The following is a 24,161-nucleotide window of genomic DNA, read 5'->3' as shown; positions in this document are numbered from 1 at the left end:
ATGACAAAAAATAATAACAGCCAGTGTTGAACACTAATGCATTGTTGATGGAGTTGTCAAGTCCAAACCCCCATTTGAATGGCAATTTGTAGTTGTGCAAGAAAAATAATTGGATTGTCCGTATTGACCCAGAAATCCCATTACTGTACATATTACCCCTAGAAAGTAAAATGCAGAAACAAAGGCCCATATACCAAAATATTCATAGCAACAGTCTTTGTGATGTAGCAAAGCAGTGGAAACAAAGTGGGTTCCCCTCAGTTGGAGAATGATTGAAAAAATGATGGCATAAGGATGTAAGGGCAGAATGTATTTGGCAATAAAGGATGACATATAGGAAGAATTCAGAGAAACATGGGAAGATTTGTATGAAATGCTACAGAGCAAGTTAAGCAGAACCAAGATAATACTGTACATAATAACCACAACTGAGTAAATGAACAATCACTAAAAACAAGTCGAACTCTGTGAGTAATGAATACTGGAAAAGGGATCATGAAACCTTCCTCTCTGTCAGTCTAGGTTCAGTCTAGAATCCTGTTGAAATGACTAATGTAAAAATAAAAGACATATGAAGTGATACCAATTTTTTAAAAATGTAAATGTGCCCTGGAGATTTTAACCCTTTTGTTTCCAGTACTCCCTGGGGTCCTACTGTCTTGACTGCCTTCTCAGCCATGCTTCACTTCACTTCCTATTCCAGATCCATCTTCTCAACCTCAGTGGTCTTCACATTTCTACCCTTCACTCTTTTCCAGTTCTAGAACATGATCTAATGAATTCTGCCATCGTTCTGGAAGAGGGTTTTCTCCCATATTGTCTCACTCACCATCTCAATAACTTTGAGACCAAAGTGTCAGGCCCTGGGCCACCACTCCACTATATTTTGTCTCCCCCTATTAGAAGGTAAACTCTGTTAAGGAGGGGGCTGTCTTTGGTTTTGTGTTTGAGTCACAAGCACAGTGCTTGGCACATAGTAAACATTTCAATGCTTTTTTCATTCATTTGTTAACGGTAACTAAAATTGCATTTTGAATGATGAGCTCCCATTGCTGCTTACTATGACTACATGATCTCAAGGCAAAGGGGACTTTTATTTGTACATTTAGCTCTGCAAAAAGATGGCAATGTTAGACTGTTTTTTCCTTCTCTTATATTGTATCTGACCTGAAAGTAGACAAACAAAAATATTCACATATTTCCTTTCAATGAAAAATATCCTCCCTTATACATCCCCTACTTCCTCACTCATGCTGTTACAGCTAAGTAAGTCACTTTAATGAGATTTTGGTATTTCATCAAATAGGGATGTTAGGATCTTGAGGTCACCCAAGTGGAGCTACATCCTTACCTTTCCCAGAAGTCACTTTTTCAGACCTTGGTGCTCAGAGATAGAATGTCTGTGTTTTCTGGATTGTCTTCTGGAGCAGGAAACTGTTTTCGTGGCTTAGGAGAAAAGCCCTTGAAGACAGGACAGATAGGAATGTACTTCAAGAAGGCCATCTTTTGGATTGTGTTCATGCCAATAGGAAAGTCATAGCTCTTCAAACTTGCAGATGTCTCAGTGTTGGCATGAGCTCCAGCTTTCCACTGTACCAGTCCCCTTACCTCCGGGCTCCCTGTAAAAGGACAATGTCCCATTAGATTAGCCAGAACATATCTACTGCCTAAGAGCAGCCCTGCCAGGGGTGAAGCAGGGATGCCCATTATCACCTTTATTATCCAACACTATACTAGATGTTAGGTATAGCTATAAGAGAAGAAAAAGAAATTAAAGGAATTAGAATAGGCAAAGAGGAAACAAATCTATCATTCTTTGCAGGTGATACGATAGTATACTTAAAGAATCCTAGAGAATCAACTAAAGCAGTAGTGGAAATAATTAACAACTTTAGCAAAGTTGCAGGATACAAAATAAGCCTACGTAAATCATCAGCATTTTTATATGTTACCAACAAAATTGAGTAGCAAGAGACAGAGAAATTCCATTTAAAATAACTATAGACAATATAAAATACATGAGAGTCTACCTGTCAAGACAAACCCAGGAGCTATATGAACACAATTACAAAACGTTTTTCACCCAGATAAAGTCAGATCTAAACAACTGGAAAAATATTAATTGCTCATGGGGTGGGCTGAGTCAGCATTATAAAATGACAATTCTACCTAAATTAATCTATTTAGTGCCATACCAATCAAACTACCAAAAATTATTTTATAGAGCTAGAAAAAAATAATTCATCTAGAAGAACTAAAAGGTCAAGGATATCAAGGGAATCAATGAAAAAAAATGTGAAGGAAGGTGGTCTAGCCGTACTAGATCTCAAGCTGTAATGTAAAGTGGTAATTGTCAAAACAATCTAGTACTGGCTAAGAAATGGAGTGGTGAAAATGTGGAATAGATTAGGTACACAATACATTATAGGAAATGACTACAATAATGTAGTATATTATAATCCCAAAGATCCAAGCTTTTGGAACAAAAACTCATTATTTGGCAAAAACTGCTGGGAAAACAGTATGGCAGAAACTAGGTGTAGACCAACATCTCACACTGTATATCAAGATAAGGTCAAAATGGGTACATGATTTACACATAAAGGTTGATACCATAAGCAAATTAGGAGAACATGGAATAGTTTATCTGACAGATCTATAGGTAAGTGAAGAATTTAGGACCAAACAAGATATAGAGAGCATTACAAAGTGTAAAATAGGTAATTGTGGTTTTATGAAATTAAAAGAGTTTTTGCACAAATAAAACCAATGCAACCAAAATTAAAAGGAAAGCATAAAATAGAGAAGGGGGAAAATTTGCAACAAGTATTTCTGATAAAGTCCTCATTTCTCAACTATATAGAAAACTGAATCAAATTTATAAGAATATAAGTCATTTCCCAATTGATAAATGGTCAAAGGATATGAACAGGCAGTTTTCAAACAAAGAAATCAAAGCTATCTATAATCATATAAAAATGCTCTAAATCACTATTGATTAGAGAAATACAAGTTAAAACAACTCTGAAGTACCACCTCGTATCTATCAGACTGACTAATATGACAAAAAAGGAAAATGATTAATATTGGAGGGGATGTGGGAAAAGTGGGATATTTCTGTTCGTGGAGTTGTGAACTGATTCAACCATTCTGGAGAGTAATGTCCAAAGGGCTATAAAACTGTGCAAACCCTTTGATCCAGCAATACCACTGCTAGGCCTCTATCCCAAAGAGATTTTAAAAAAGCGGGGGGAGAACTTGTACAAAAATATTGATAGCAGCTCTTTTTGTTGTGGCTAAGAATTGGAAGTCATGGGGATGCCCATCAATTGGGGAATGGCTGACCAAGCTGTGGTATATATGATTGTGATGGAATGTTATTGTACTAAAAGGAATGACAAGCAGAATGCTTTCAGAAAAACCTGGAAAGACTTAAATGAACTGATGCAAAGTGAAGTGAGCAGAACCAGGAGAACATTGTATACAGTAATAGCAATATTGTGTGATGATCAACTGTGAATGACTTAGCTATTCTCAGCAATACAATGATCCAAGACAATCCCAAATGACTAATGATGAAGCATGCTATCTACCTCCAGAGAAAGAATGGATAGTATCTGAATACAGAACTGAACCATGCCATTTTTCACTTTCTATCTTTCATTTTTTTGTCTGAGTCTTCTTGTACGAAATGACTAACATGGAAATGTTTTACATGATTGCACATGTATAACCTATTTCAGATTGCTTACCATCTCAGGAAGGGGAGAGAGGAAGGAGGGATAGAATTTGGAACTCAAAACTTAAAAAAAACCCAAATGTTAAAAAATTGTTTTAATATGTAATTGGGGAAAAAAATAAAAATATTTTAAAAAAAAGAATAGCGCTGTCAGAAGCAATTTCCTCAGCAAGAAGGCAGCAGATTTAAAATGCAGCAACTTTCTAATTTTTTAAGCTGATTAATTTGAGTAGCAAGAAACAGAAAAAATGTTAATGATTCTTTTTTCAAGAACGTTATTTTTCTCAATTATATGTAAAAACAATTTTAACATTCATTTTTAAAAATAATTTTTGAGTTTCAAATTCCCTCCCTCCCTCCCCTTCTCCCTCCTTAAGAAGGCAAGCACTTTGATATAGATTATACATGTATAGTCATGCAAAACATCAGTGTTAATGATTCTGAAACATTCTTTTTATCATCATCATCTGCTACTTCATGACAATGTACTGGGGAATAGCTGGAAAGAGAAATTATGCAGAATCTCTACCTTTTAAGAAGTCTGAAGTCTAAATGTTAATAACTATATATTCAAAAGATGAATAAAAATACACAGTAGAATTTGCCAAGTAATAGACAGTAAGTTTCATTGAAGGTCAGAGGAAGGTAAAAGACACTTCATGACGGAAGTCAATTCTTTTTTTGGGGGGGGGGGAGGGGGGCAGGGAGAGAGGCAATCTGGATTAAGTGACTTGCCCGGCATCACACAGTTAGTAAATATCTGAGGTCAAATTTGAACTCAGGTCTTCCTGACTCCAGGGCTGCTGTTCTATCCAGTGAACCACCTAGCTACCCAGATTAGGTAAATCTTGAAAGAAGAATGGTTTGGATACCAAGAGAGGAGGAATGGCAGATTAGGTAGGGGGAGCTGCTTCTACTATGGTGAATTTGTAAGGATTCAGATTCCTCTGTAATTTGTGCCCTCCTTGCCCAAGCAACCTTATCTCCCACAACTATCCTATCACCCACATTCCTGCATCCAATCTTGTACTTCTGCCCTTCCTACCTGTAAAACCCTCCCTGTTCCTCTCTGTCTCTAAATCTCACATATCATTCGAGGCCTGCTTCCTCTATGAAATTTCCCCTGGCTACTTCAGCCTGTTCTTACTGATGTCTTCTCCTTCACTCAGTTCCTTCTACACGCACTATCTAATAATAATAAGTTTATATTGCACCTTAAACAATACAGAGTACTAGTGTTTTCTTCCTCCACCCTCCCCAAGGTTACCTTATAACTGTTTTGTATTAACCCACATGTGTTCTTGTCTCCCATGTTAGAATGTAAGCTTTTGTCTTTGTGACCCCTAGCACCCAGCACTGTGCCTGGCCTCTAGTAGCCATTTAATAAATATTACTTGCTGATTGATTGTTTTCCTTGCAACAACCTTGTGAAATATAGAAAATTTAGGTATTATTACCTCTATTTTACAGATAAGGAGATTGGGGCAAAGAGAAGTGAAATGAGACTTGCCAAATAAAGTCACATAGTTCATAAGTGTCAGAACGAGGACTCAAATTTAGGTGATCAAGTGTTCTTTCACTCTATACCATGGGACCCGCCATTCTCTGTCTTCTCTTTCAATTATATCCTCACTTTCCCACCAGGCTGTAAAATCCTTGAAAAAAAGTGATTTTCTCTCCTTTCTACCACACACAATACCTAGTACAAGGCCAAAAGACAATACATGCTGAATCAAGATTTGTTGAATTGATTGCACCAATATGAAACAACTGGCCTATAGATAGGCAAATATGAATTCAAAAAGGAATCACAGAATTCAGGGTGAGAGAATTTCAATGCAAGCTAAGTGTCGACTGACTTGAAGGAGCAAGGGCATCTGGAGGCATATCTTTACTGGTTGACATGACAATTATTGGCCGTTCAATCTGAATAGCTGACTAAAGATTCTGGTCCAGATTTGGTATCTCACCCAGGTCCCTTTTTCTCATCTTCCTTAGTCTCTCATAAATCCTGCTACAGCTAGGACTCAGCTATTGCTTACTGCCAGCCCTGGGATGTTGCTCTCTCTCTCTCTCTCTCTCTCTCTCTCTCTCTCTCTCTCTCTCTCTCTCTCTCTCTCTCTCTCTCTTTCTATCTCTCCCCCTCTCTGTCTTTGTCTCTCTGTGTTTGTACATATATCTCTCTCCCTTTCTCTGCCCCCACGTCTCTCTCCCTCCCTTCCTCCCTCCCATTTAGTTTCCTCTGTCTCTGTGGCTGATTGGGTACCATGGCAACAAGCCTGCCAGAGCAACAGATAATTATGCGGAATAGGTTTATCCCACCAGATTCTTCCATATCTGGCAGTATTGAAGGAAGCCTGCTGTGAATCCTGCCATTCATTGATGATAATCACACAATCACTCAGTGGCAAGCCCTGCAGCAGCGGTGGTCTGAGCAAGGAACCAAGCAGCACTACGGAGAAATCCAACAAAATCATTTTGTCTGTCGCTCTCCGAACCTGTAGTATCCAGCCTATATTCCCTAGATAGGAATGAGTCTTCCAAAGGGCCCATTCAGACCCTGGGCCTGAGATTATCTGCAAGGCTAGGATACTAGTTGGAGTCTTTTTTGTGAGTTGTCGGTAGGGTAGACTCCAGGTTTGTATTCCTCCGTTCCCTCCACCGCCCCCTGTCTGATCCTGGCAGGTCTTTCCAGCTCTCAACAGTATGGGTGAGGTTCTATCATTCAAGGCCCAGCTCACGTGCTATCTCCTCCAGGAAGTCCTTGACCACTCTAGCCTCCCCTGAGAGGCAGTGTGATACAAGGGAAAGATTGACGCACTTAAATTAACAGGACCTGACTTTGAATCCCCTTCTGTTAGTTCCTGTGTGACCTTGGGCACATTTTGTCCTTCTGGGCCTCAGTTTCTTCAACTGTAAAATGTGTTGGGGGATGGGAGAAGATTGGACTAGATTTTCTCTAAAGTCCTTTCTAGATCTATGCCCTCCTACAGAGAAAACCAGATGGCACAATGTCTAGAGTGCTGGATGTGGAGTCAGGAAGACCTAGTTTTAAATCTTGCCTCAGATACATACTAGCTATGTGGACCTGGGCAAGTCATTTAACCTGTGTTTTCAACCTCAGTTTTCTCATCTCTGAAGTGGAACTAAATAAAATGAGAGCATCTACACCAAAGGATTGTGGTTAAAGCACTTTGCAAACTTTGAAGTGCTATATGTAAGCTATTATTATTATACTTTTGTAACCTTTGAAAGCAGCTATGTATTTGATTCTATTTTGTCTATTGGTCTCCTGTCATTTTCATGTGTAAATTGTATCTTCTTAACCATGCTTGAAGCTCTCCAAAAGCTGGGATCATCACTCTTTCTCCTTGAAGGTGTCTCTCCAGCTACCTTCAGAGGAATTGGGCGCATAGTATGTTTTTAATAACTGTTTCTGGAATCATACTGTTGATGATGGAAGAGGCTTTAGAAAAATCATCTAACTCAGTCTTTTCTCTTACAAATGAAGATATAGTAGAAGGTGTTGCATGAGTAACCTTGGAAATATGCTCTAAAAATAAGAGAACCCAACTCCAAGATTCCAGGACTTCTATCCTCCCTTCTCCTTATCCCCCTCCACCATAATCTCTTGGGAGTCGTGGGAAAGTCATACCTGGGACAGTATTATCCAAGATAAAGGCCAGACAGCCACCCACAAACATCTCCGTCGTTAGCAGCACAGTCAAGATCTGGTCTAATTCAGGAATACCTACAGGAGGGAACAGAATTTAAATTCTGTGCATTTTGATATGCTGGGACTCTTAATGGGTCATCTTAGCCAATCCATCCTCCAAGTCTGTGACTACCTTTAACCCAGCCAGGCCAGAACTTTTCTTTTTCCCTCTTAAAAAGTCCTAGCCTCCCAACAATGGTCAATTCCAGCCTATTCTTTTGTTGTTGTTCTATTTCTTCAGTTGTGTCTGATTCTTCATGACCCCATTTGAGGTTTTCTGGGCAAAGACACTGAAGCGGTTTGCCATTTCCTTCTCCAGCTCATTTGACAGATGAGAAAACTGAGGTAAATGGCATTAGGTGACTTGTCCAGGGTCACACAGCAAATAAGTGTCTGAGGCCAGATTTGAACTCAGGAAGATGAGTGTTCCTGACTTCAGGACCTGCAATTTATCCATTTCGACACCTAGCTACCCATTCTACCCATAAGTAAAGGTTGAAAAGGCAGAAGTAGACTTTAACAGTTTCATAGAATCATGGTATTTAGAGCTGGAAAGGACAGTGGTGATCATCTTCAATTTACAAATGAGGAAGTCAAGGCCCAGAGAAGGTGAATGATTTGCCTAAAGTCACATAAGGAAGCACACTGCAGAGTCAAGAGTTGAACCCAAGTGCTCTGATCCCAAGTCCACCTTTTTTCTGCTCCGGCACCCAGCACCCCACTTCCTCCAGCTTTGCGCTTTGGGAGGGTCAAAGAGTGAAAGAATAAAGAAGAATCACTATCTGGTTCAAGATGTTCATAGCAACCTGAGAGTTCAGTACTTTGTTGGGCCCTGTTTCCCTGACTTGACCTCTTTCCTGATCTCCAGGTACAGCTGACAGATGCACAAAGAGATAGATGATAACAGACAAAGATAGATGGGGGAGAAGCGTAGGAGGGGACATAAGGCACCTGTGTTGATGGCATTGGGGTTGGAATCCAGGTAGTTAGGCAGCATCAGGCCAAAGAACATGGAGAATCCCAGAACAAAGAGATTTCGGGAAGAATTCATATCAATAAACTGCAGGTTGGACAAGCCCACTGCTGTGATCATCCCTGAGAAGAAACAACCATTCAGCCAAAGAGACACAAATTTGGAAGGAAGGAGTGACCCAGACCCCCTGGATTTTCAGAGCTGACAAACTTCCTTCCAGGGATGGGTGCTTACCCTCTTTCTGCCTGCTATCTTATACTCTTCCCTCCCCATTCCCCCCCCAACAATCACTTTAAGTCACAACTCATAAAAGACACTTTCTTTATGAAGTCTCTGGTTGACTGTGACCATTCTCCAACCAAACCAATAATTATAGCCTTGTTTGGCCATACCTCTCCCTACCCCTCTGCCTTCCCATGAAGTATTATTATGTTTATCATGTCCTGGTCTCCTCTATTAGACTGAGAGGGCAGGAACTTAATCTATTCTCTCTCATTACTCAAAGGGCAACAGACAGGGTCCTGCCTTTCCCTATCCTCGACTCTGACCTTGCCACTCTCATTCCCATATTCTAACCGTTCATGCTATATACATGTTCTGAATTAGGAATTTCTACTTTTTTGTGGGGGAGAAGAGGGGGCAATTGGGGTTAAGTGACTTGCCCAGGGTCACACAGCTAGTAAATGTCTGAGATCAGATTTGAACTCAGGTCCTCCTGACTCCAAGGCCAGTGTTCTATCCACTGCGCTACCTAGCTGCCCCAGGAGGTACTACTTTCTACCTTAAAGAAGAGCAAGCACTAGAAGATGGGGGGTGGGCCCTGGTGAGGAAGGAGAGTGCAGGTACAAAATATTCTCCACTCTAGGACTCACCAAAGAGAGTGCAGAACATGCCACCCAGGATAGGGTCGGGGAGGGAAGCAAAGAGAGCCGTGAACTTGCCAATCATTCCTAGAATCAGCATGATAACTGCCCCATACTGGACCACCCTTCGACTCCCCACCTACAGACAAGAGGATTGGATGAAATCAGCCACAAGCTGACATAGCCAGGACTGAGCAATGCCTGCATGAGGATGGTTTCAGGGACAGGAGCAGGAAACTAAGGAGAAAGGAAAGAAGGAAAATGGGAAATGAAAGAAGACAGAAGAAAATCTTGGTTCTTGGTACCTTGGTGATTCCCAGGACACCAATATTGGGGCTAGAGGAAGTGGAGCCATTGCCAGTCCCGAGCAGCCCAGCAATGATACAGCAGATGCCCTCGGTAAAGATCCCCCTAGAAAAGGTGCCAGGAGAGGAGTGGGCAATATTATAATAATTTCTTACATTTGTTCAGTATTTTATTTATCCTTTTCCTTCTACTATAGTCCTCTTCCACTGTTTCCTCCTGGCAGGGAGGTGACCTTGGGCTATGCTGATGAGGCACATGACATGGCAGGGTCCTGCTGAGCTGGAAGGGCACTGGGTGAGGGTCTGGTTAGCCCATCCTCCTGTTGTCTTAAGGCCAGCCTAGGTGAGTCTGGAGACTCTGGGCACTAGGTTGGCCACAAGGATGGGGATTTTTGTTGGCAATAGTAACTAAAGATTGTCTGCTAAGGCCATTCAGGGAGGGCTCTTCTGATCTATACCAGTGGATCCCACATTGTCCCAAGCAGGGATCCTTCCAGTATTTGTACTTTTAAAAGTGCTTTTTATGCCAACCTATGGGATTCGTTCTACAACACTGTGAGGAAGGGCAGGTCAGGGCAGGTATTTTTCCCCTTAACAGGTGAGGAAACAGGCTCAGAAAGCCGAAGTCAATTGCTGAAGGTTTCTGGTAAGTAAGGGGACAAACTGGGACAAGAACTGAGGCCTACTGCCTCCCAGGTCAGATCCTTTTCTGCTATCAACCTGCAATCAGCCCCACAGAGGGTAGATTGGTCATCTATACACATTATATACTTCTATACATTCTATACATTTATACACATAATATATGTTATACACATAGGATGATACTATACCTGTTGATGGCATGAACAGGGGGTGGAGGGGCCCCAGACAGTCGAGCACAAGCATAGTAATCTCCAATAGACTCGATGATGCCCGCCAATGTGGCACTGAACATGCCCAAAACAGCAGCTGCAGTCACACTGGGGAGGCCCCATTGACCTGAGGGGGACCAGTTGTGGGAGATGGACACAGGAAACAGATCTCAGCAATGACCACTGTCCCAAGGGACACATATCTTGGTAATCCCAAGATGATCCCAGCATTAGAAAGGATGGATTTGGTTGAAAAATGGGTATTTTCCAAACACTTCCTTAGCCCTCCTCTCTGCCCCAATCTGCTCCCTTCTCCCCGGGACTTGGAACCTTTTCAGCTCTGCTCTTGGCTCCCCAGATATGGGAACAGAGGGAAGATTCCATCACTTTCTTAGCTGCCAACTGGTTTCTTAGGCCTTGAGCCTGATTTTTTTTCAGGCCCCCTGCTTCTGGGATAGAGCCAGGACTAAAAGCCAGGTCTCATGGTTTTTGGTTGCAGGGTTTACTCACAGGGGTAGGGGAAGCGGATCCAGGGTGAAATGGACATGATCTCCCCTCGGGCATCTGTCCGAGCCTTGAAGCCGTAGGCATTGGGGTCATCAGGCAGCACATTAGTCAGTGTCAGGATATAGCAGAACAGCCAAACGACCATAATGGCCAGGACGATCTTTGGGAGGAGAGGGGGAGGGGGCAAGAGAAGTGACCAGACATCAGAGGAAGGGGCAAGGGGAGCCCTGTGCCCCTAAGCTCAAAAGACTTGAGTCTCTCCTTGCACCCTCCTGAGCATTTCAGCCCTGGAAGGAATTCCCTCTGAGCCGCCAAACTTCCTGGAAAGGATTCTCTCAACCCTAGGAAACTCCCAACTCCAGGAAAAGATTCTCCTTGACCTTACGTCTGCCAGCCCCAGGCCCCCTTCCAGTCCCGGGCCCCATTCCAACCCTTGCCCGACTCTAGCCTCCTCACAGGAAACATTCTGAAGATCTGGACCCGGAAGAGAGTGAAGCCTTTGCCCCATTTGTAGCCAGGCAGCCAGAAGGTAACATTTCGGAGATATTGGGAGAAGAGGATGATCAGGAAGATGGAGCTGGAGGCAGAGGGGCAACATAGATCACAGGATTATAGACTGTTAAAGGACCTTAGAGATAATCAGTCCAACTTCCTCATTTTCCAAATGAGAAAAGGGAGAGAGAGAGAGAAGGTGACTTGTCTAGGAAACACAAATGATAAGTGGCAGAGCTGAGATTTGAACACAGGACCTCTCACTCCAGATCCAATGGCCCGTGAGGGAGAGAGGCTGGGGAAGGACAGAGGGGCAGTTCTGAGGTAGAGTCATGAGTGGGGAAGTACATGACAGCTTAGTGAAAAGAATCTCAGAGTAGAAGTCAATGGAGGTCCTGGTTCTGGCTCTTCTGGTAACTAGCCACGTGCCCTTAGTCAAATTACTTCTCCTATTTTTCTGTAAGACCACTGTAAAGTGATAGGGTGGGGCTACAAAACATCTAAGGCTCTTCCCAGCTTGAACATTCTGAGTCTCTGAGTCTACTCTGAGGAGAGAGGGTGGTAAAGTCTGGGTGGGAGGGACAGGAGGAAGGGACTGGGGCACAGGGGATGTAGGGAGGAGAAATATATATTGGGAAGGGGGACATTAAAGAGAAAAGAGGGCATTGAGGGCCAGGACACTCACAACGCTGAGATGCCCCAGTGAGATCCAGCTCGATCTCCAGCAGCTTGGAAGACAGAGAGGCCGATGAGGGAGACAGTGGGGGTGACTGTGAGGGGCCCGATGTAGCTGAGCAGGGCTCCTGGCAGCCCCAAAAGCCCAATCATCACCTCTACTGTGCTGGACACCATGATTGCCCCCTGGATCTGTGGGTAGGGTTAGGTGCGGCAGAGAGCTGTTGGGCCAACTCGAGGGCTGGAGTTGGAAGGTTTCCCATGCCCCTCCTTGTTTTCCCTGGCCAAACTTTGTTGAGATATAAACTGTTCCCCCAGCCTCTGCTTTCCCCACTTTCCCTAATTCATAAGAAATTTCCCTGAACCTGGGCTTCATTTTCATTGTTCCGATCAATTTCCCTTTGTGGCTTCAGTGGGACACATACCCCTTCACCCCTCACCCAACAGCACTCACCTCTCTTATTCGTGGGTGCCAAATATGTGATGTGTTCAGGGGTAAACTCCAGTTACCATAGATCTCCTCTGAGGAACAGAAACAGAGAAAGGGAAACAGAGGGAAAGGAAGTTCTGACCAAGGCTTGACTTGAGTCCCCTCTGATATAGTAGGTGCTTGAAGGTAGTTGTCCTTGGCCCTCCCCTTTCCCTCACCCTCCTCAGCCCCTCTCACTCCTGATGGTCCCCACCTTCTTGGGGACATCTCCATTTGTCCAGGGACAGGATAGCTTCAGCTGGGACCAAGAAGGCAAAGGCACTTGCTTGAAACAGGGGTAGCCTGTGTGGGAGAAAGAGACAGAAAGAGACCGGGGACAAAGGTAGAGAGAGACACAGACACAGGCAGAGAAAGAGAGGAAGGGAAAGTGGAGAGGAGAGAGAAAAAGAGAGAGAGACAGGGACAGAGACACAGAGAGAGACACACACACAGAGACAGAGACAGAGGGAGAGAGAGACAGAGACAGAAACAGAGACACAGAGACATACAGAGACAGAGACACAGAGAGAGACAGAGAGGAAGAGAGAGAAACACTCAGGTAAAAGAGGGATATAAAGACAGTCAGAAGTGGAGAGACAAATAGAGCAGAGGAGAGAGATTGAGTATATGTCAATGTGGGACCTTCTTGGTCTTTAGGCTCTCAGCATGAGGAGGGACTAAGGACAGACAAATATACATAATGGGAAGCATTTGTCAATCAGAAGGGTAGCTTGATGGGTGTCCAAAGGGAGGCCAATAGTTCTCTCAGAACAAAAGGACCGTTGTTAGAACTTTCAGTTGGAAAGTAGACTCCTTGTGAGTTGGAATTATTTCATTTTTTTGTACTTCAATTCCCAGTGCTTACCACACTGCCTGGCATACAGTAGACACTTAATAAATGCTTGTTGATTGATCATTGATCTTTGCCCCATACCCTCTCCTCCCTATGATTGGCATCTGTTGTCCTACTTGGGCCCAGCCTTGGAGTAAGCATTTTGACTCTGGTCTGTGTGAGGACTAGGCTGGAGGCTGGAGGCTGGGGGAGGTTCTCACCGGATGCCCAGAGTGGTCTGGATGAGGGTGGTGATGCCCACACAGGTGAAGATGGTGCCGATGAGTTGGCTGACCACGTACTGATCCTTGCCTACACATAGAGCATCCGCAAGGAGAAAGGGTATAGCAATGGTGCCACTGAAACAGGTCAGGTAGTGCTGGAGGGAGAGGAGAAAGACCATGACCAAAGACCATCCACTCCACTACCCAACCTTCTCAGAGCAAGCCTCAGGAAAGCCATGGTGTAGGGGCAAAAGCACTGTATGTGGAATCAGAGCACCTCAGGTCTGAATCCCAACTCTGCTATTTACTCCCTGTGTGACCTTGGGCAAGTCATTTAACCTCAGTGGGTCTCAGTTTCCTCATCTGTAAAATGAGAGAATTGAACTAAATGATCTCTAAGGGTCCTTCTAGCTCTAAATCCTATGACCCACCACCTTATTCCATTGTTTCTGCCAACTGGGGAGGGTCCAGATACCATTCTGCCCGTAGTACAGATGAAGAAACCAAGTACAATGGAGGATTTTTAGGAGATAATCTTCACCTAGAGTGGCAGAGAGCAGAATAGTTACTGAACCAAAATGCCCATACCAAGAGAAACTAGTCTCAGTCTCTTTATCTACCATTGCTGTTAGTAGATATGGGCTGAGATTACAAGGACCCCACCTGCTCACCCTGCATTTGTACTCCCCACAAGGTATTAATGCACTTGCTTACAAAGTATTAATGTTGTGGAGTAGTAATCATTCCTGCAGGGTATTAATATTCTCTCTGCCCCTGTAACCCTCCCTTGGGAACTAACAGCCCCATCTTTAATTTTCTACTTCCTGAGATCTCTTCTTAGCCTAAAACCATGATCCCATGATCTTTAGAGGGAAGGTAGCTCTTACACACAGTAGGTGCTTCACAAATGTCCTTCAAATTATTTCATATCTTTGGGGAGAGGATTGGAATTGGGATAACTACCAGGGATGTGCCAGAGAGATGGGAGCTGGAGGCCATGGAGGGATCTCTTTTCTTCCCCGGTGTGGGGCCGTAGGAGTGGGAATGAAAGGCTAGAGGGGTTACCTGGAATCCCAGGAGAATGCAGAGGTACCAGGGAGGCACATCCTCGATCTTGTAGAGCATGTCTGCCTTGGGGTTCTCTGGGGGTGCCCTGGAGAGGGTGGAGCCCTCAGTCTCCTGTTGGGAAAGGGGGGTGAGCGCTGAGATTTCCCCTAGGCCTGGGTGGGGTTGGATTGGGGAGGTAGGATGAGCCAGGCAAAATCTATCCCTCCTCCCTCCCAAGGCCCAATGGTCTCTCCTATCCATGAACCTGTGCTCTGCCAGCTTCCCAACCTGCCCTTCACCACCACACCCTGATCCCTCTTTCTGTGGGCCATCTCCTCTCCTCATTCCCGGAATGTCGTCAGTAATCTTGGCACTGGGCGACCTGGGATCAGCCTCTTATCAGTTCTTTACTGATCCATCAGATTGTCCTGTTCCGTGAGGACTGCTTGGCTCCTCACTATACCCAGAGCCCCCCACTCCCCAAGGGACTACGTGGAGTAAATAGAGCCACAGGCCATCTTCCAGGCCTCCGCTAGGGATCCAAATTTGGAAGCAGATTCCCAGGTCTCTCGTCTTGCTCCCTCCTCCAGATCTTCTCTGTGGGTGTGGGGATAGCCCTGATAGGTTCTTTGAGGGTGGGGGTAGGGTGAGGGGTAACATATCGCCATTCCACTAAAGAGGAAATTTCTGCTGCCCAAACTGTGCGCTGATTTGTTGTTGGGGAGAGGCAGAGGAGGGGAGGAGAAAGGCAAGGCCACCACGGCCCTAGGAGCTAGTGAGAGAGACATAAAGGAGTTGTGAAAAAAGCTGAAGAACAGGAAAGAACGCTCACATAGGGTCAGAGATTTAGAGTCGAAAGGGCCTTTGAGGTCATCAAGTCCAACCTTTTCATTTTGCCAGTGAGGAAATTGAAGCCCAGAGAAATCAAATGATTTTCCTATAGTCATACAATTAGTAGTTGTCTAAGTAAGGCACGATTCGAATACATGTGTTCCTGATTCAGCACAGCACCATACTGTCTCTCATTCCTGAGTACTGAACCCATCTCCAGCTAACTCATGTGACCTTGAACAAGAGACATCACCTAAATGGGACTCAGTTTCTCCATCTGTAAAATGAAAGAACAGTCCATGCCCTATATCTCAAAATGGTCTTGTACTCATTAAAAGGGATGCAGAAACACTTTAGGAAGTTTAGAATACTACTATAATGATCACAGGTGAGGAGTAAGGTCTTTGGATTCTCTCCTTGTATCCACATTTGCCCCAGAAATCCAGGAAGTGCAGAGTAGAAATAAGGATGACTGGGTGTCTTTCCCTTGAGCTCCTTTTCACCGACTGCTGGCTGGACATTTCAAATTCAGCATGTCCAGCATCAAAGACTGACCTGGGCTGCTAGCTGTGTGCGTGGAGAGAAGGAAGCAGAGGGGAAAGATGTCACAGAGACAGAACACAAAACTCGGCAGCTGATTGGCTCCATGGGGCGAGTGAGGATGGGGAGCTGAAGATACGGTTAAGGGGGAAGCTGGGAGACTGAGAGGACAGTGGAGTCTTCAACACAAAAAGGGAGATTTTTAAAGAGGGGTAGGTTTGAGGAGAAAGATGAATCTGTTTCTCTGTGTATCTCCCTGTCTCTTTCTCTCTGTTTCTCTGTCTCTCCCTCCCTCTATCTTTCTGTCTCTCTCTGTCTTCCTGTCTCTCTTTCTCTGTCTCTCTTTGTCTCCCTATCTCTTTCTCTGTCTCTGTTTCTCTCTCTGTGTCTTTTTGTCTCTCTTTCTGTCTCTCTCTGTTTCCCTGTCTCTCTGTCTGTTTCTGTCTCTATCTCTGTTTCTCTCTCTTTTTCTCTCTGTTTCTCTCTGTCTCTCTTTGTCTGTCTCTCTCTGTCTTTATCTCCCTGTCTCTTTCTCTGTCTCTGTCTCTTTCTGTCTCCCTGTCTCTCTGTTTTTCCCTTTGTCTTTCTCTCTCTTTCTTTGTCTCTCTTTGTCTCTCTATCTCTTTCTGTCTCCCTGTTTCTCTCTTTATCTCTGTCTTTGTCTTTTTGTCTCTCTGACTCTCTCTGTTTCTCTCTTTCTCTGTCTCTGTCTCCCTGTCTCTTTCTCAGTGTTTTTATGTTTCTCTGTCTCTTTCTTCCTCTGTCTCTGTCTCTTTGTGTCTTTTTGTCTCTTTGTCTCTCTCTGTTTCCCTGTCTCTTTCTCAGTGTCTATGTTTCTCTGTCTCTGTCTCTTTTTCTCTTTCTGTCTCTCTTTTCTCTCTCTTTTTCTCTCTGTCTCTCTGTCCCTGTTTCTCTTTCTCTGTCTCTCTCTGTCTCCCTGTCTCTTTCGCTCTCTGTTTCTCTCTCTCTGTCTCTCTCTTTCTCTCTCTATCTCTCTCTGTCTCTCTCTACATCTTTCTGTCTCTCTGTCTTCCTGTCTCTGTCTCTCTCTGTTTACCTATCTCTTTCTCTGTCTGTCTGTGTCTTCTGTCTCTCTTTCTCTGCCTTTCTTTCTCCTTGTCTCTGTCTCTCTCTCTCTCTCTTTCTCTGTCCCTCTGTCTCCCTCTCTCTTTCTCTGTCTCTCTTTGTTTCTCTGTCACTGTCTCTCTTTTTCTCTCTGTATCTGTGTGTGTGTGTGTGTGTGTGTATTGTATCCCCTGGCTAGACTTTAAGCTCCTCAAGGGCATGGCTTGTTCCACTCTAGTACCTGGAATAGAACTTAATAGGCACAGTAGAACATAAATAAATAAATATTGATTGTTTGATTGGGTACTCTAGGGATTTGTTCTCCGTAACAGAAAGAGCAGGCCATAGCCATAGTCTCCAGGCATCCCATTTCTTACTCAAAAGCTCAGGGAAGCAAAGACAAGGACAAGCCATCTAAATCTTCAAATGCCTACGGCTGCCCAGCATGCCCACAGGGAAAAGGCCCATGTCCAAGTCCCTGTCCTCACCCCATGTCACCCCAGTCAGGGCAGGAGAGGAAAGCTCAATTGAATTCACTGAGAAGGCAGCCAAAGGGCCTTCTGTGAGGGTGGAGCACTGCCTCTGGATTCAGGACTACTCTCTCCCAGTGTTCCCCCACCCCCAACTCTCTGCTGGACCTCAGAGACTCTTCCATTAGTTTTAAGGAATCTTCGTGTAGGCCCAGATTTAAAATGACAGGGAAGGAGGTGGTTAGGATTTACTGTAGCCCTCTCCCCAGACCCCCATTTCTCCCACTTTCCTCCCAGTGTCTACCTTCCCAAAGGACCCTTCTACTCCCCCAACAACACTGGGGCTTCTTCACAAGTGAGAAATGTGAGGATTCTACTTACTCCACCAATTCAAACACTTCTCACAGTAAGGCCCAAAGCTCTCATACACACACACCCCATCCCACCCTCCCCCCCCCACATACCCCCTTGACAATCCTGAAAGTTGATGTCCTTCCCAGCCTCCCAAGTCAGCCAAGATTCTGCCATCTCTACCCAGGGAGGAGAGAACAATCACTTCCCTTCTCCTGCACCAGCCGCCTCACCCCTGCCCCACTATCCTGACTCTCTCTGGTCCCCTGGTACCTGGGCTAGAGCTGTGTGGTCCTCCTGGGTCCCCATCCTTTGGATGCAGGGCTGGGAGGTGCCTGGGGACGGGGAAAAGGAGAGGAGAAGAACACCTGTATAGCTCTGAGGACTTTAGTCTAAACATCACAGACATCGTTCAGAAGTAAATCTGTAACTAGAGCCCTAAGTCCAGAGATTGTGAAAGCGGAGTCTTACAGGAGGTAACGTATTAACTCCCCTGCTGGGTGTACCCTGGCAAAGGTCACGTCCCTTGGTCCCACCTGCCCAGGGTCAAAGCTCCATGGCCCGTTAGGCAGGAAGAGGGGGCAGGGTGGGAACCGCTGGGCTCATTCCTTCATCCACCAAACATTTATGGAATACTTTCTGTGTGAAAGACGCTGAGGGAGAAACAAAGGTAAATAAACCTGTTTCCTGTCCCTGAAGGAACTTAGAACAGTCTCTTAACTACATAAGGTTCTGGCGCACTGTGCGACACAAAAAGGGAAACCTGGGGAGAGGCTGCTTGGAAGGGGTGGAATTCCTAGCCCCCTCCCTCCCAAATAGTTGTTTCTCCTTTGTTTCTAACCCTTAGGAGAGCCAGTGGTATGGTGGACAGACAACTTGATCACAGGTCAGTAGGCCTAGGTTCCAGTGAAATTAGCATTAAGAGCACTTTTCAGGAGAACTTTGGACTTACCCTTTGGCTCTGTGTGACCTTGGGTCAGTCACTTCCCTTCTCTAGGCCTCAGTTTCCTCACTTGTAAAATGAGGGAGTTGAAATATATAGTATTTAAGATCTTTTCCAGGGCTAACATTCTATGATCTCTAGGTTAGTAATAGCTAGAATTTATATGTCACTTTAAGTTTTTGCAAAAGGTTTCTCACAGGCATGATCTCATTTGATCCTCACAATAAACCTGAGAGGTGAATGCTATTATTATCCCCATTTTGCAGATGAAGAAACTGAGCTGAAGAGTAGTTAAGTGACTTGCCCAGGGTCATACAGCTAGTAAGTGTCTGAGGCTGGATTTGAATCCAGTTTTTCTTAGCTTCTATAATGAACATTAGAAGCTCTTTATAACATAAGAAGATTCAGATCTGGAGGGAGATTCAGAAATCTATCCCTGTCTAGCAGCAAGACTTTAAGCCATCACTGTATTTGAGATTCTGTTTCATGCTTTAGCAAGGGGAGATTCTAAGCCCTGCCCTGACTCCTTCATAGGGTTCTTTGAAAGGTCAGATGAGAAAAATAACCAGTAATGATGATGACTCTTCTTGTCCACAGAGGTCAGGGGGACTCAGTTCCCCCTTTTTCCCTTTCCAGCTTTTCCTCAACAAGGGGAACCCAGAGGTCACTGAATGAACAAGAAGGATCAGTTCTTCTTCAACTCCAAATATGCCTTATTCTGGGGGGGGGGGGCGGGAGAAGGTCTCAGATGTTTTCTTGTCTCCCACTCAGCCCAGGGGCCAAAGCAGAGGGAGGCAGAAATGCCAAAGATAGGGAGCAGATCCACTGGCGGGGCCTGGGACCAGCCTAGAACCTACTGGGAGGGGGGGATGGATGGAGATTGATGAGGCTCTTTTGGGAAAAGGTTTAGGGAATTCCTGGCATGAGAGATTAGACAATGGAGCCACCTGGATCTACATCTCTAGCTCTCGTCTTGACAATCCAGTCCATTGAAGCAACGGGACAGGACGGGAACAGCGATAGGAGTGTTTCCTCCATGCTGATTCACCAGGTTAGGGAGGTACGATCCTGCAACCTCCTCTCCCCTTCCCCTGCTCAACTGAAGCCCCAGAGCCCGAAGGGAGGACCTACGTCTGCTTTGCCGACAACCGAGCCAGGGTCTCCCTAGAGAGGTCAGCGGGAAGACAGCTCCCCAGTCAAGCAGCAGCTTCATTGAGTTATCCATCTGTTGGCTGATCCCCCTGCCCAAGCTGGCTTCCACCACCAGATTGCCTCAGCTGCCCCAAGTAGTCTGACCAGTTCTCCGAGGGTGTATGGATGGATAGATGGATGTATGTTTGTATATGCCACACTGTACTTCCTCCTCCACCCCCCCCCCAACCGTGCCCCAGCCTCCACTGGCCTCCACTGCTCTGCAGGTGGTTATGGAAATAGGAAAACCCTGCCTCCTCATAGACCAGATCACACACACACACACACACACACACACACACACACACACACACACCCTATACAATCACAGGCTCAGGTATACAAATGCCTGCATTGTAATTTTTAACAGTTTATTGACCCCAAGATTGCTTCTCAGCTTTTTCTGTGTTTTGATTGCTGACTCTTGATTGGGATGGTGGGGGGTGAGAGAAGGAGCGGGGTAGTATTCTCTTTTGGAGTGTCAGCCAGGAAAGGAAGGACGCAGGACAGGCCCTGGAACAGGTGTGTGTGTGTGTGTGTGTGTGTGTATGTGTGTGTGTGTGCACGTGCATGTACAATGTACAGTTGTGCCAGCCAGGAGGAATTTAAACAGGCACCAGGAAAGCCCCTGATTGATTCATCTCTATGGCTGGGACGGATAGTAGCTAGGGTGGCGGAGTCAGCTTGATCGTAGTTCTGGCCTCTGCCCCTAGGAGGAGGCTCAGCTCAGATAGTGCATCTTGAAAGGTTCTATCTACACTACCCCCAGCCATTCACAAAGTTAGAGGGCATATGCACTCAAATATCAACTCTACTTCTTACCTCGGTGACCTTGGGCAAATCATTTAACCTCTGTAGGCCTCAGTTTCCTCAACTGTAAAATGGACTAAATGATCTCTAATATTTTCTTCCTGCTCTAAACCCTATGATCTGATGAATGTCTGCAATCCCTATGCATACTAAGTTCCTAATGGTTAGATGACCTTTACAATCCTGCCCTCCACTTCCCTAGGCCCCTGGCTTAGGAGCAATTCCCCTGAAAAAAGATGTCGATAGAGCGGTAGGTTGTTGCATGACAACTGTCCTAAGCATCCTGTCCTCAAGGGTAATAGCAGTGGTTGTGCCCCCTGGGCACAGGTTAGCTGGCTCATCGTGGGAACACAGTTTTGGTGTTACCTCTACCTGCCTGTCTCAGTCTTAAGTATTCCCCTTGGGCTGTTCAGAGATAGGATGGTGTGGGTGACAACCAGCCTGACACTGCCCCATCCCTAAGAGGTATCCTGTCCCCTTAGGTAATGGAGGCTTGGGGTGGGGAGAGTCTAAGGAGAAGTTCTGCTGGTTATGTGGTCTGACAGATCTCAGTGATGGGTGGGGAAATGTTTCCAGACCATGGAATACCAAGGTTGATTCAGAATAAATCTGTCCCAGATCTCTGCCCTTCTTTCAGCCCCAGACTTTCCCAGGACACCACCAATGTTATCTTCCCCAGCTAAGGTTCCCTCCCCTCACCACATTGCCTGTTTGGAATCCCACCTGCTTTTCAAGGCCCATCTTCTCCAGGGAAGCTTTCTTCTAACCAATCACACTTTTAATTCTGATCCCACTAACAATGGCTCCATGACAAAATCCACAAAAAGATCGGCTCCTCTCTTTGGCTTAGGGAAAGAGCCTGGGAATCAGAGCCATGGAGACTTGGTAGCCTTAATTTCTTTTCTCTGGGGGAAGGGAACCCCAATCCTCTACCTGAGAAGCCAAAAGGAGCATTTAGAGTTAAAAGGAAACACTGAGATGCTGAGAAAACATGGCATTTAGCACAGGCCCTCCCCTGGCACATCCCAACTCTTGTGCCCAGGCATCTACTCTTTCCAACCCATCCCAGTGCATTCTCTAGGGAAAGGTCAGGTTGGCATAGGTTTTGAAAGATGGCTGGTTGGAGATTCTGAGAAATCTATCCTTATCTCCTGCCCACTTCTCAAAAGCAAGGTGGCAGGGTATGCTAAATCTCAACATCGATAGGGAAATATAGACAAAAGCTTAAGTCTTCCTGAGTGCTTTTACTATTCTTGGAGGATCATGGAAGAAAATGGAAGAAAATGGAGACAGGATATTTTATTTTATTCAAGTCTGGTGGACCAGATGATAATAGGACAGGACGGCTCCAAGACCCCAAAACATCCTCCCCTGCCTGCCCCTCCCCCATCAGAGACTGGAGCCAGGAGACCATAAAGGGGAAAAAGAGAAGGAAAAAGAGGAAGAGTCAGGGGATGTAGAAGGAGGAAGGGGAGGGAGGGAGGACAAAAGGGAGATATATGATCTGTAATTCACAGATGGGGAAAGAAGTCTAAGATATGACTCTGGCTTCCCTGATCATCCACCAGGGGCCCCAGGAGAGATTGCTCCCTGACCCCTCCCCTTGGAGGGCTGAGGAAGGGCCTTCATCCAAGCAGAGCCAAGGATGGAGGTGGCTCCCAGAAATGAGGCTTCTGTGGATTTTGCAAACTGAAGGGAGAGAAAGTCCTGTTATTCACAGAGGTCAGCTGGACCCACATCCTCGGTCCACAAAGACCTCTCTCCTGAGCGAGGAAAGGCTAAAGTTCCTTCCGGAGGAACTCCTCCTGGCCAGGCATCTCCTCTTCTGGACAGGTGTCTCTGCACAACAGCCTCTCCAGGGCCTCTCGGCCCCCTTGCCTGTATTCGCTATACAGCTGATCTTCACCAAGCTCTCCCAGGTAGTTGTGGCACATCTTGAAGAGCCTGCAAGGTGGGGGAAGCAGAAGAGGTGGGTGAAATGGCCCCATGCACTTTTCATTTGCCAGGTCCCAAATAACTCTCTTGGCCTTTTGCCCTCATTTTGAGGGGCAGCAAACAAGAGGGCCCATGTAGTCCCTCTTGGGGGTGGGACACTGGACTGAGAGGAAAGACATTTGGGTTCTAGTTCTGGCTTCTCCAATGAAGGTGTGTGACCCTGTACTGCCCCTCCCTGGGCCTTAACTTCCCCATTTGCAAGTTTCTATGAGGTTCCTTCTAGATCTGACAATTTGAGGGATCTTTGCTTCTATGAAGGAGAAATACTTAAGCTTCAGTAGAAAACGCCCACCCCCAATGTGCTTGAGTCATCTCCTCCTTGTTGCTCTTCCCAGCCTGCTGGACCCTCCCTCAGGGGAGGCTATGTGACCCTGGGTCCTTTGCCCGGCATTCAAGCCCCTCCACAATCAAGTGCCACCTTACTTTTTTCTTATCTCACTCCCCTCCTCAAAGTCAGCCTTGACTATCCTCTCCTCCCCAATATAACCTGTGCTCTCTCTCATCCTACTGAATACACTCCATCCTATCCTTTCAAGCACTATCCAAATGCCACCTTCTCCAGGAAGCTTTGCCTAAGCTTTACCCAGCTGGTCATTACTCTCCTTTTCAGATGTCCAATAGTACTTTGTTTTGTACCTGCCAGCAAATTTATTGTGGAATATTGTGGAATCTAGCTACCAGGCTTGGTGTCTTTTTCCTCTCATGAAACTGTAATCTTATTGACACCAGGGATCCTGACTTATCTAAGCTTTCTACCTCCCTAGAACCCAGTACACAGTAAATGCTTGAAAAACATTTATTGTTGTGTTTGGTAGATTGGCCTATTTACTGCTTACCCAGCCCTGAATGAGGGTCATTACCTGCCTGGCCACGGGCCTCCGGTTATCATCACACTGATGCCCACCACGTCGTCCAGCCCCGGGCCAACAAAGCGTTTCACCTTGTTTACTTCTTGGACCCCATAACTGGTGGCAGAGATTATCACAAGGAGGCAGAGAACACACATTAGAAGAGGGCAGGTTGAAGAGTGCTGGGGGAAAGGGATCCATCTGGGCCTGCATCCCCCATCTAGCTTGCTGACTTCCCCAGAGCGAGCCTTTCCCTGTTTTCAATGTGGCAATGCTCAAGACTGGCTACACCTGCTTAGGGGATTGAATTCACAACACAAGTAACACCCCCGGATAAAAGAAGTCAGTTTATAGGCTATCAGACCAGCAGAAGCCGTGTGTGTGTGTGTGTGTGTGTGTGTGTGTGTGTGTGTGTGTGTGTG

General features: G+C 45.5%; 2 protein-coding genes across 3 annotated transcripts; both read right to left on the bottom strand.

Moving 5' to 3' along the window:
• Positions 1-1,353: 1,353 nt before the first annotated feature.
• LOC114032989 (solute carrier family 23 member 1-like) lies at positions 1,354-20,107 on the bottom strand. 2 transcript variants are annotated; one of them, XM_027848433.1, is made up of 15 exons: positions 20,027-20,107; positions 18,226-18,287; positions 14,714-14,827; positions 13,646-13,803; positions 12,807-12,895; positions 12,578-12,645; positions 12,134-12,315; positions 11,413-11,533; positions 10,960-11,116; positions 10,429-10,576; positions 9,596-9,701; positions 9,300-9,429; positions 8,406-8,549; positions 7,395-7,490; positions 1,354-1,619 (listed from the first exon to the last, which is right to left on the bottom strand). In XM_027848433.1, exons 2-15 carry the CDS (start codon positions 18,259-18,261, stop codon positions 1,372-1,374), a joined length of 1,797 nt encoding a protein of 598 aa, XP_027704234.1. In that variant the 5' UTR covers positions 18,262-18,287; positions 20,027-20,107; the 3' UTR covers positions 1,354-1,371. The 2 variants fall into 2 exon arrangements, with proteins under 2 accessions (XP_027704234.1, XP_027704235.1); XM_027848434.1 differs by lacking the exons at positions 11,413-11,533; positions 12,134-12,315; positions 20,027-20,107 and having other exon boundaries at positions 18,226-18,313.
• Positions 20,108-22,180: 2,073 nt separating this feature from the next.
• LOC114032988 (marginal zone B- and B1-cell-specific protein-like) lies at positions 22,181-24,130 on the bottom strand. Its single transcript, XM_027848432.1, has 2 exons — positions 23,752-24,130; positions 22,181-22,840 (listed from the first exon to the last, which is right to left on the bottom strand). The coding sequence occupies exons 1-2, from the start codon at positions 23,895-23,897 to the stop codon at positions 22,675-22,677; spliced, it is 312 nt and encodes a 103-aa protein (XP_027704233.1). The 5' UTR covers positions 23,898-24,130; the 3' UTR covers positions 22,181-22,674.
• Positions 24,131-24,161: the final 31 nt, after the last annotated feature.

The sequence above is a fragment of the Vombatus ursinus genome, unplaced genomic scaffold (assembly GCF_900497805.2).
Source record: "Vombatus ursinus unplaced genomic scaffold, bare-nosed wombat genome assembly UNPS02006328.1, whole genome shotgun sequence".
NCBI lineage: Eukaryota > Metazoa > Chordata > Mammalia > Diprotodontia > Vombatidae > Vombatus > Vombatus ursinus.
This window is presented reverse-complemented; position numbering and strand designations above follow the sequence as displayed.